This window comes from Quercus lobata, chromosome 3 (assembly GCF_001633185.2).
Source record: "Quercus lobata isolate SW786 chromosome 3, ValleyOak3.0 Primary Assembly, whole genome shotgun sequence".
Taxonomy (NCBI): domain Eukaryota; kingdom Viridiplantae; phylum Streptophyta; class Magnoliopsida; order Fagales; family Fagaceae; genus Quercus; species Quercus lobata.
The window spans coordinates 59550382-59561438 of record NC_044906.1 but is presented as its reverse complement, the minus strand read 5'-3'; the positions used below and the strand labels follow the sequence as shown (position 1 = coordinate 59561438).

The 11057-nt window shown below is 33.6% G+C and overlaps 2 protein-coding genes across 2 annotated transcripts; one reads left to right on the top strand and one right to left on the bottom strand.

Annotated features, from left to right (window-relative positions):
* The first annotated feature begins 2393 nt into the window (after positions 1–2393).
* LOC115978633 (cytochrome b-c1 complex subunit 8) lies at positions 2394–5308 on the top strand. The gene is made up of 2 exons (XM_031100470.1): positions 2394–2708; positions 5001–5308. The coding sequence occupies exons 1-2, from the start codon at positions 2539–2541 to the stop codon at positions 5047–5049; spliced, it is 219 nt and encodes a 72-aa protein (XP_030956330.1). The 5' UTR covers positions 2394–2538; the 3' UTR covers positions 5050–5308.
* A 2302-nt stretch (positions 5309–7610) lies between these two features.
* LOC115981174 (momilactone A synthase-like) lies at positions 7611–9784 on the bottom strand. Its single transcript, XM_031103344.1, has 3 exons — positions 9781–9784; positions 9670–9699; positions 7611–8386 (listed from the first exon to the last, which is right to left on the bottom strand). Exons 1-3 carry the CDS (start codon positions 9782–9784, stop codon positions 7611–7613), a joined length of 810 nt encoding a protein of 269 aa, XP_030959204.1.
* Between the last annotated feature and the right edge of the window lie 1273 nt (positions 9785–11057).

Genomic DNA, 11057 nt, shown 5'->3' with positions numbered 1-11057 from the left:
TGGAACACATCATTGAAACTTTGTTGTTTTGATTGTTACATACCAGTTAAACCAAGGATAATGAATTCATGACTTAATGTAAATTCAGGCATTAATATAAAACTTCAACAAGACCATGCATTATTATTAATATTATCTTTCTTTTTTTCTTTTTTCTTTTTGAGTTGACATTTCAAGAGCAGAAAATAGTTCTGTTCTTGTCAGGTCTTCAGATTCCAAATTTTTTTTTTTTTTTGATAAACTTCAGATTCCAAACTTTGCATGTCATAAATGAATCACTTTAAGCACTGATGAACTCTAGCTCAAACCACACTTCCTCTTTAAGGGTGAAATCCTGAGTTTAAATTTGTGTATCTTACCATAACTATTGATGTGACAAGTTATGAATACAACTATTATCAATTTTACATGAATTTATCACTAAACACTATTATTTAAAGCCAATTACAATATAGCACATTAGCTATTGTGAAAAAGAATTTTGAGAGCTGACACACCAAAGAGTAATTATTCACTACTCTAAAGTATAACGAGTATAATTTGAGCTTAAATTGCCGTGGGCTTGGGATCCCAGAGGCAGTTCATGAACTTCGTTGTTTGGCGAGGGAAGAAGGTCCCAAGTTCTGTTTCTTATTGAAACTAAACTGATACTGGTGGTTTTCAGAGATTGAAGCGGTCTCTACTATGGAATAAAGGCATGGAGGTTCCAAGGATTGGATTAGGAGGGGCTTAGCTCTTTCTATGGCAAGACCACGTTGATCTTATGGTCTTTATTCAGGACCCCTACCACATTGACGCCTTACTTTTGCATGAAGGAATTTTATGGAGATCATTCACTGATTTCTATGGTCATCTAGAGACTTGAAGTTGCATGGACACTTGAAGTTGAAGACATTAATTTAATTTGTGAAAGTTTTCATTCTGTTTCTTTTGTTAGTGTGCCTTTAAAAATGTAATAGAGTTGCTCTAACTCTTGCTAGTGTTGCCAAAGAGAAAGAGGAAGCATTTTCTTGGTTTGAATAATGCCCTTATTTCCTCTTTTCAATTGTATACCATGATATTTAATCAATAAAATCTACTATCGATCCCCCTAAAAAAAGGTATAATGACTTTATAGTTAATACTCCTGCTCACATACTGATAGTTGATCATACTCATTAAATTCATGATAAGATCTACCATTTATGTGAAAAGATGAAGTACTAACACTCTAAGGTTACAATTTTCCTATGCTATAACAGTACCCCCTCTATTTAAAAGATTTGCCAATCCCCACATAGCACCTCTCTTGCGGAAGGTTTAGCTCCAAATTGGTTTATGTCTATCTTCTTTCAATTTATCATGTAGCGATTAAAGAGATTATCCATGTGTTGGTTTTAATACCATGACTTTTTGAATGAATCATATGGCTTATTTATAATATATGAAGAGTCTTGTAAATCTCAATGTGGTAGGTTGGAGGAAACTTCTCCAAATCAATTTTGAGATCAACTTTGTCATCTTCAAAGAGAATGACAGAATTTGGGTCAACTTATTTGAAGCTATTTTTTCATCATGCTTCTCTTATCATGGATTGTAAGACCCTCATCAACCGGATTCCTTAAGTGAAGATGAAGCATTGCTTTTGTGAAACCAACAAATGTGCAGACCTCTTGGCTAAGATGGGTTCGAGTTCTAACCAAGGCTTTTGTATTTTTCATAGTCCCCCTATGGATCTTTCTTTTCTGCTTCTTTTTGATTGTATTGTGTTGTATTATGAGAGGGTATGCCCTCTGAACTTTGTATCTAAACCTCTTCCTTAGTTTTTTATAATATCAGCGTTTTCTACCAAAAAAAAAAAAAAAAAAAAATCCATGTGAATTATTTAAACAAGTCACGTGATTTGTTAAAAAAGTAATGTAACTAAAATTACATATGAATGATATTTTCAATAGTTACATAGTTAGTTGAAGTAAGATAACCCCAAATTAGTTTGGAACTAAAACTTTTCCCAAGAAAAAAGAAAAAGAAAGCTATTTGTTTACCTTCTATGTTCATGTAAGATTTATATTGAAGAGTAAACAAATGCATGAATAGTATGTTTTGATAGCAAGATTGGAGCATATAGATTTGGATTTGAGTGATTAAAATTCAAATACCTTGTTTGAAATTTCTTAAAATATCAAGAATTTGGATTTGAAAAAATCAAAATCCACCAAATATATTAAACCTTTAAAACCCTTAAATTTGATATAAAATCTAAATTCAAGTTTCTAAATCCAACCTAAAAGTAAACCGATGATAATAATTTTTTTTTTAAAAAAAATACATTACAATGAATCGCGTTTTCAACTTGAATCCGCTATATCTAACAGCGGTTCTATTAAAAAAAAAAGAAAAAGAAAAAATTCTAAGCGTAGCTTCTAGATCAGATAGATAGAGAGAGAGAAAGCTAGTCTCCATTTCATTTGCCCTAAATCAAAACAATCACAGAGAGAGAGAGAGACACAAACACAGGCAATACCTTCTCGAATCGCAGAAGAGAAGATCTCGACGACGATGGGGAAGCAACCGGTGAGGATGAAGGCGGTGGTGTACGCACTCTCACCGTTCCAGCAAAAGGTGATGCCTGGTCTCTGGAAAGACATTCCGGGCAAGATCCACCACAAGATCTCCGAGAATTGGCACAGCGCTGTCCTTCTCCTCGCTCCTCTCGTCGGCACCTACTCGTAATTTCCCACTTTTACCCCTCCCTCTTTCTCTCTTTTACGTTTTTGTACTATACTATCAATTTTAGGGTTTCGCTTTCATGTTAATTGTTGATTTTGACTCTTCGATTCGATCAAATTAAAGTCAGATTTGTATTTCTGTTAGGATTAGGGATCTTTAGGGTTTTGATTTAGAAGACACACTATGATTTGGGGTCGAATTCGAGCTATAATCAGTAGCATATTAGGAATTTTGCTTTGTTAATGTAGCTCTGGATTGGTGGTTTTGTATTGTATTTTGTATATTTGGAATCTGTATTGGTGCAATTTTGTGGTTTGTATAGTTGGTTGGTATTGTTGCTGGCTTTTGGTGTTGACGGTGGGACGGGGACAGTGGACGAGGGTTTGAGGTTTCTTGTTTCTAGTCCACTCTCCTTGATTGGATTGTTTTAAGGGGAGGAGGGATTTTTATTTTTTGTTTTAATTATTAAATAGAAGAGAGTTTTATTAAATCAAATGAACTTAAAGGTTTACATCTGTTTGTATTACAACTTGTAAACAGTCTTGAATTGTCGTCTCCAGCCAAACTTTATCGGGGCATTAAACAAAACTCTAGTATGCATCCTCATCTTGCTTGTTGAAGGGAAATTCATTTTCTTGCCACTTCTTTGGTTGAACAAGTAGGGGAGTTGATCCTTCAATTTGGGGTTTTTGCATAACACATACATAACCATTAATACATATGTACCTACTAAATTTCCTTCAATTGTGAAAGGTCACTCTTCCATGGGCTGTTGGATACTCAGATTGATGGGGCTAGTAATCATTGAAGTTCTCCAATCTCTTCTCCTTCATATTGCTTGCTGTTGGTCCAATCATTATCAAACATTTTAATTCTAAAATGTTCCTTTTCTTCAACATTTATGCACATTCCTCGCAAAGATACTGTATAAGTCTGTATTGATTTATGATGTTAGCATTTAATTTGTAAAGGCACAATGATCATATAAAGAGTTTTCTACTAACAGTTACATTTTTTTTTTTTTTTTTTGCCAATGAGCTCTTACACAAATGGCACTTCCTCCCCCTAAGAGCAAGGTGGAGAGTGAGGTTATGGGTTCAACACTCACCAAGTGTAGGTGTATTATTATTAAGATCATACACTAACTGATGGTTTTAGGGTAATTACTTAGGGAACCTGGCCCCCAGAACTAGAGAGAGAGAGAGAGAGAGAGAGAGATAAACAAGAGAATTAAGATGTTTCTTATTGCTAAGTCCTCCCTACCAGTGCTAGTAACCTTTTATACTTAAGGCTGCTCAAGTACATGCCAAGTAGCTAACTATTGCTGACAAACTTATAACTACCTACTGCAGCTTGCTAATTAGTCACGTGCAGAATTGAATTAATACCTGTGCATATTACCAATTAGTTACAGGTACATGATTGCTATTACAATCATCAGCTACCATCTAACAATATGCATAATATTGCATGTACCTAACACACATACCCTTCACAACCTTAATCACTAGTAACTGCTCACAGCCGCATAACACCACCAATGCTGCATAACACTACTGCTATTACTGATGCATCAGCACTTGCACTCCAGCATTGCACCAACACAGCAACACCTTAAGCTAGCAAAGCAGCACCGTTCTGAACAAGGCATTGCACTTAACAATGATCCTAACAATTACCAATAAAAAAATATTTAGAAATTGAATGTGAAGTATCTTTTAGTATGATGTAAATTTTGTGATTATGGTAATTAATGGGAAATTTAATACTTGAATTTGTACCTGGATGCCCTAGCAGATGTTGAGTGTGAACAACTTGTGACCGAGACAAGTATTTTTGAAGTGGAATTAGGAAGACATTCATTATTAAAGGAATATAGTTGATCCATGATTTTGTGCCAGTTTGGTTGGTGACTTACACACCATCTTCCTTCTTATCTTCCAACAGGCATCATTCTCTATGTATAATTTTATCGTGTCTTGGAAGAGAGTAATGGATATTTTGAGAGTTTGTTTAGGCCCAGCTGTGTTGTCAGTAATCTATAAGGGTACAAGGTGTCAGTTGAGCTAGAGCTCATTAGTAAGCTGTGTTTTCAGTAACTGATTGTTATCAATGCAAGTTGAATAATGGGATATCACTCGAAACAGACAAAAGAATATACTTTTGCCCTTCCCATTGTTAACTATATATCGTCCTAAGTAAACTATTGTTCCTTGGCTTCCATGATTCCATCCATTACATGTTGCAATTACACGGTATTTTGACTGAGTTTATATGTCTATTGGATGCAGGTATGTCCAACATTACCAGGAAAAGGAGAAGTTGGCCCACCGTTATTGAAGTGCATAGATGTGCATCCATTTTGCAGTGAAGCTCCTCTTGTCAGTTAGCTGCAACTTTGATGAAAAGCTTTTTTTTTTCTTCTTCTTTCAAGTTAATTAGATTTGAGTTACTGGGAATTTTGAACAATGTTTGAGGTGGTGTTCTTAAAATAAATTTTCAAACTTGATCACCAAATGCATGAATGTGATGTGTAATTTGGAACTTTATAATTAAGAGTGCATCTTTTTAATGGTTAATAAACAGAAGTTTTTGGCAATGACTCTTCCTAAGGTCTCCTCCCAGTAAGTGTGGCACTTAATCAAACAAAAAATGATCAATAAACAGAAAACGGTCTCTTAGTCAATATACTCGCATATTTAAAAGAAAAAAAGAAAGATACTGTAATACAGGATTCTTGCGGCGGCTGAAATGGGATTAAGAATAAGGATGATACTCATGATAAAGTGTTGTGTCAAAAATAAGGATGATACTCCTGAATCCTGATTTAGTGTTGTGTGTTGCCGCTATGTTTTTCAAGGGCTATTGGCTTACCGGTGCCATTGTGACTGCTCATTGAAAAAAAGAACAAAAGGAAATTAAAAATTAAAAATAAAATTTTATTCGTTATCATAGAAATCGTTGCATTCTTATGAAACATGTCATGCGGCATCAAGGATTACTGAGTTCCTTGCAGTCTTGCACAGGTGCACTATTTTAAAAAGAGCAGCAGAATTTTTATGCGACCTGTGGTGGTTAAAAAACTAAAAGCTATTTACATGTATTATTTAAGTGAGTTATATAACTCATTAAAAATGTCATGTGACAATAATTACATGTGGTTGGTTTTTTAAACCGTCGTGTAGTGAAATGTTGTATAAAAGCCATTTCTTTTAAAAATTAGAGCAAGGTTTTTATGCAACCTAGCTTACAATTTTAATGCAACTCATTACGTAACGGTAAAAAAAAGAAAAAGAAAAAAAGATTTACACTTATTATTTAAATAAGTGTCTGTTTGGATACCATTTATTTTACTGAAACTGAAAATTTATTGCTGAAAGTACTAGTAAAAGTTAATTGAAATTGTTCAGTGAAGCCCATGAATAGTACCAAAAAGTACAGTGAGACCTATAAATAGTAGCAAAAATAAACTGAATGGTAAAATATTTTATAATTTTCATCCAAATCCAAATGCATACTAAGGGTCTGTTTAGATACCACTTATTTTGCTAAAAACTGAAAATTTATTAATGAAAATATTGTAGCAAAATAATTTTTAAAACGCAAAACATTATAGCAAACTTATTGCTACGTTTTTCACAAGTTGGCTGGTCCGTAAACAGTGCCATGAGACCCAAGATTTAAAACGCAAAACGCGTTAGGCAAACGCACGCTAAATCACATAACTCACTAAAAATATAAAATATTTGTTACTATAAGTACATATGGATGATTTTTTAAATATTACATAGTTGGTTGCATAATAATTCTTACAACCAGGTTGCATAAAAACATTTTCCTTTCCAAAAATTATTAGTGTGGTTTTAAGTAACTTTAAAGTATTTTGAGTGTATATAATGATAATAATTTTGAGGGAGTCTGATGTAGGTTGCACACTTTGACTTTGACTTCCATTGCGTTAGAAATACAATCATGGGACTGAATATTCATATGGTGAAACGAACGGAAGACGGTTTTTCTCTGCCTCCTGTGATTATGAAGCAAGACAGCAAAGTCCAAGGTAAACCCCCTAAACCCTTGCTTGCAAACACTACTTGTTCTTGTTACAAATAACTCTATTTATAGTACAACTTGATTATTTCCAAAAAGTTACGTTTTATACTAATCAAACAGACTTTTTGGGCTGGCTTTTTTCAAAATGGGTTTTTTGAGTTGAAAAAGTTGAAACAAACGGGCACTTAATCTGTATATTATCATGTTCTTATCGAGTTAACCCTTTAAATTTGTTGTTTATTTTTTGTTCACTAGTAGAAATCAATTCCCTGTTCACTAATTAACATTGTAACTATAAAATAGAACCTCAGAATTAGGTATCGTCCAATAATACTTATTGAAAAAGTACAAAAAAAAGTTGTTTTTTAGTAGCTAGAAATTTGATGCATTCTAATGAAACATGTCAAACGGCATCAAGGATTAACGAATTTCTTGCACAGATGCTCTATTTTAAAAATTATTAAGAAAGAAGAAATTCTTCTTTTATATTGTACGGTACAATATAAATTTACATTCTAGACACACAAAAGGCAGCAAATGTTGTACACATTTGCAAAAAGTATATAAAGGTCCTAAAGAAAAATCATCAGCGTTGTGTGTATATAGACACAAGTAGGTAACACCTTTAGAATTCTCCACTGAAAAAAGTAAGATAAAGAAACAAGAATGATTTATTATATAAAAAAAAAGGAAGAGGCTCTGAACAATTGCATAACGTGTATAAAGATGCTAGTTTTATTAGATTATTTCTACAAGCATTGAGTAATACATGGAAAATTTCAAATGGCCTCACAAAACAATAATTTTCAATGAAGTTTTTGGTGCATTTAAACTTCCCACTTTATTCTTTATTGTGGATACATACAAAAGCCTGAATTCACAACGCTCAAGCCTCCGTCTATGACAAGATTATGTCCACTAACATATTTTGAGTCATCACTTCCAAGAAAGAGCGCAACCTCAGCCACATCCTCTGCCGTGAGAAGCTTACCCTTGAGGTTGGAATAAAAATTAGAAATTCCTTCCTCACCCAGCTTATAGTATGCCTTTGTCAAAGGTGTAAGAACCGCGTAGGGTGACACACAATTCACACGAATGCCGAAATGTCCGAGCTCCACTGCTGTGTTTTTCATTAATCCAGCCATAGCATGTTTTGAGCATGTGTAGCCATGCGGTGCAGTGCCTCCCATGATTGAGGATATGCTAGCAGTACTGATTATACTACCTTTGCGAGTTGGGATCATCACACGGGCTGCATGTTTGGTACCAAGGAAAGCACCTACCAGGTTGACTCTAATCACTTGCTCAAAATTAGCCTGGGTGTTGTCAGGGATGTTGTATTGGGATTCTCCACTAATACCAGCATTGTTGTACATAATGTCTAGCTTACCGTACATGGAAACAACATGGTTAACAGCATTTTCCACATCAGTTTCTTTGGTGACATCACAATGGACAACGGTTGTGGATTGAGGATTTAGTTCTTTGCATACAGAGTGACCCAATTCATCTTGCATGTCTTCGATTACAACTTTAGCTCCATGTTTGGAGAATAGTTTTGCAGTGGCTGCACCAATGCCGCTAGCCCCACCAGTAATTAGTGTTACTTTTCCTACTAACTTGTCACATGTTAACAAGATATTATCTCTCACTTTTATTAGTCAATAATATGGATACAATACGTTAGTTTGTAAAGGTTATATAGTAAAATTTGTATTATTCCTAACATTACTCATACAAAAATGTTTTACTTGGAGAGAGGATTTTTTTCATAGAATATTGTTCTTTAAAAAATTAAACACATAGAGGCAAGATAGCCAAAATTTTCCCATACCTTCTTGCTTCAGGTGGGAGTACTGAGAAACTTCCCATTGTCGATGGAGTTAGAAAATGTGTTGGAAAAATGAAAATGAAACCCAAAAGACTATCACTAAATTGCTTTGTGATCTCTCCTCTAACGTAACTAACTTATATATATATATAGAGGCAATGTCACACCCCTCGCTTTCTCAACTGTGGCACAAGCACTGTCTGTTTACTACCAATAGCATTGCTTCCCATAAGAACCGGTCACATCAAGTTAGACTAATTTGGGCCATTTATTTGACTAGTTCTATCAAGATTTGCATCATTGACATTGGGAGGACTAATTTTAGTTCCAGCTTTTCTCAATTATCTACACAGTTATGCGCATTTACTATCTCTTTCTCGATTTGATATGTTTGATTAAAAATATCACCCAACATGCTTCATACTACCACTGGCGTTGTTTAATTGCCTGTAAGGATCAAAATCAGCGAAAAGAAATAGCAAATTCTGAAGGAACAAACCAGCAATCCAAAGCTATAAACAAATATAGATAATCCAAGTCCTTTGAGATGAGTCTTATGTTTACAGTTTACTTACAGTTGGTTCAATTTATTCTTTTTTTCTTTTTTTTTTTTTTTCTTTTTTGCTGGGAGGGTGGCTCAATTTATTCATTAATTCAAAAAAAAAAATTAATTTGATAAATCAGTGGATAATGGTTGAGAGAGAGATGTTGGATTACACGTATGATTAAAGTCCATCATTATTCAGCAAAGTCCCACATTGAATAATAATGAGAAGAATGAGTGATTAATATAATATAATTAAGCACATATCTATTAGGCTTGGACTTTTTGGATTAAAGTGTATCTGTATATGTTACATTAATTATTCAAGAAAACTATCTAAGGTATTTATCTCCCCAACAAGAGAGAGGAATATCAATGCAATATTGTAATTTCGCTCATTGTGTACTTTGAACTCAAATTGGCTACAATTGCCTACCTCTGGCGAGATACTTCAATGCAATGTTGTAATTTTGCTCATTGTGTAATTTGAACTCAAATTGACTACAGTTGCCTTTGTGAGGGAAAAAAAATAAAATAAATAGAGTGATACAAAAATTAAATTCTATGACATTAAGGATTTATCCAACAAAACTAAGATGTCAAATGTGAGACTAAAAAAATTATCAAAATACTTTGGTGGCACCCATTACCTCTACATTTCTTTTAGTATTTACTCTATCTATAAAAACTCTAGAATCAAACATAATGTCTAGAAGTGTTGTGTGTAGCGGCTATGTTTTTCAAGTGCTATTGGCTCACTACTGGTGACCGCTCATTGAAAAAAAAAATTGTTGTTTTTCATTAGCATAGAAATTGATGCATTCTATTGAAACATGTCAAGCAGCATCAAGGATTAATGAATTTCTTGCACGGATGCACTATTTTTTTTTTTTTAATTATTAAGAAAAGAGAAATTCTTCTTTTACATTGTACGGTACAATGTAAATTTACATTTTAGACACACAAAAATATCATGTGACTATAAGTACATGTAGATGGTTTTTTTAAACTGCCATATAGTAAAATGTTGCATAAAAACCATTTCTTTTAAAAATTAGAGCAAGGTTTTTATGCAACCTATATTTTAATTTTAATGTAATCCACTATGTGATAGTAAAAAAAAAATATATATATATATATATATATATATTCGCACTTATTATTTTAATAACTCATGTAACCCATTGTCAAAAAGAAAAAGTCACGTGACTCACTAAAAATATCTTTTTTTTTTTTTTTTTGACTCACTAAAAATATCTGTGACTATAAATACACATGGATGCATTTTTTAACTGTTACATAGTAGATTGCATAAAAATTTCTGCTTGCATAATGTAGGTTGCACACTATGACTTTGACTTCCACCGTGTCAAAAATACAATCACGAGACTAATGGCCTGTTTGGAAGTTTAGAGAGGGAAGAGAGTAGAGGGGAGTAGAGGGGAGGAGAATATTGAGGAGGAGAGTAGAGGGGAATGGTTCCCCTCTACCTTGTTTGGATGTTTTTAAAATTAGAAAGAGGGAAGGGAGTAATTAGCCCTTCCACTTGTTTGGATGTTTTAAAAATTAGGATGGAGAGGAGAGGAAATTATTAAAATAGACAAATTTACCCCTATTTGAAAATGGACTTGCAACATTGGTCTATTATTAATTTAGAAATGGTAAATTGGAAAATTTATCTAGTCAATAATTTATCTACTCTACTCTCTCTCCAAATCTCTCCAATTTGGGGGAATTAAAAATGAGGTATTAGAGGTGGTTGAAACCCCTCCAAACTCCTTCCCCTCATTCCTTAAAAAACTTCCAAATAAGATAATTGAATTACTTTCCCTCCCTCTACTCTACCCCCTCTCCTTTTTTAAACTTCCAAACAAGCCATAAATATTCATATTAGTGAAAAGAATACAAAGACGAGGCATG

Bases quoted from the DNA above. Each gene is read 5' to 3' on its own strand.
- LOC115978633 (XM_031100470.1), top strand. From the start codon at position 2,539: ATGGGGAAGCAACCGGTGAGGATGAAGGCGGTGGTGTACGCACTCTCA. The intron at 2,709-5,000 runs GTAATTTCCCAC...TATTGGATGCAG, and splicing joins CCTCTCGTCGGCACCTACTC to GTATGTCCAACATTACCAGG.
- LOC115981174 (XM_031103344.1), bottom strand. The intron at 8,387-9,669 runs TATTTTTTTTCC...TGTTAACATGTG, and splicing joins TTGTATCACTCTATTTATTT to ACAAGTTAGTAGGAAAAGTA.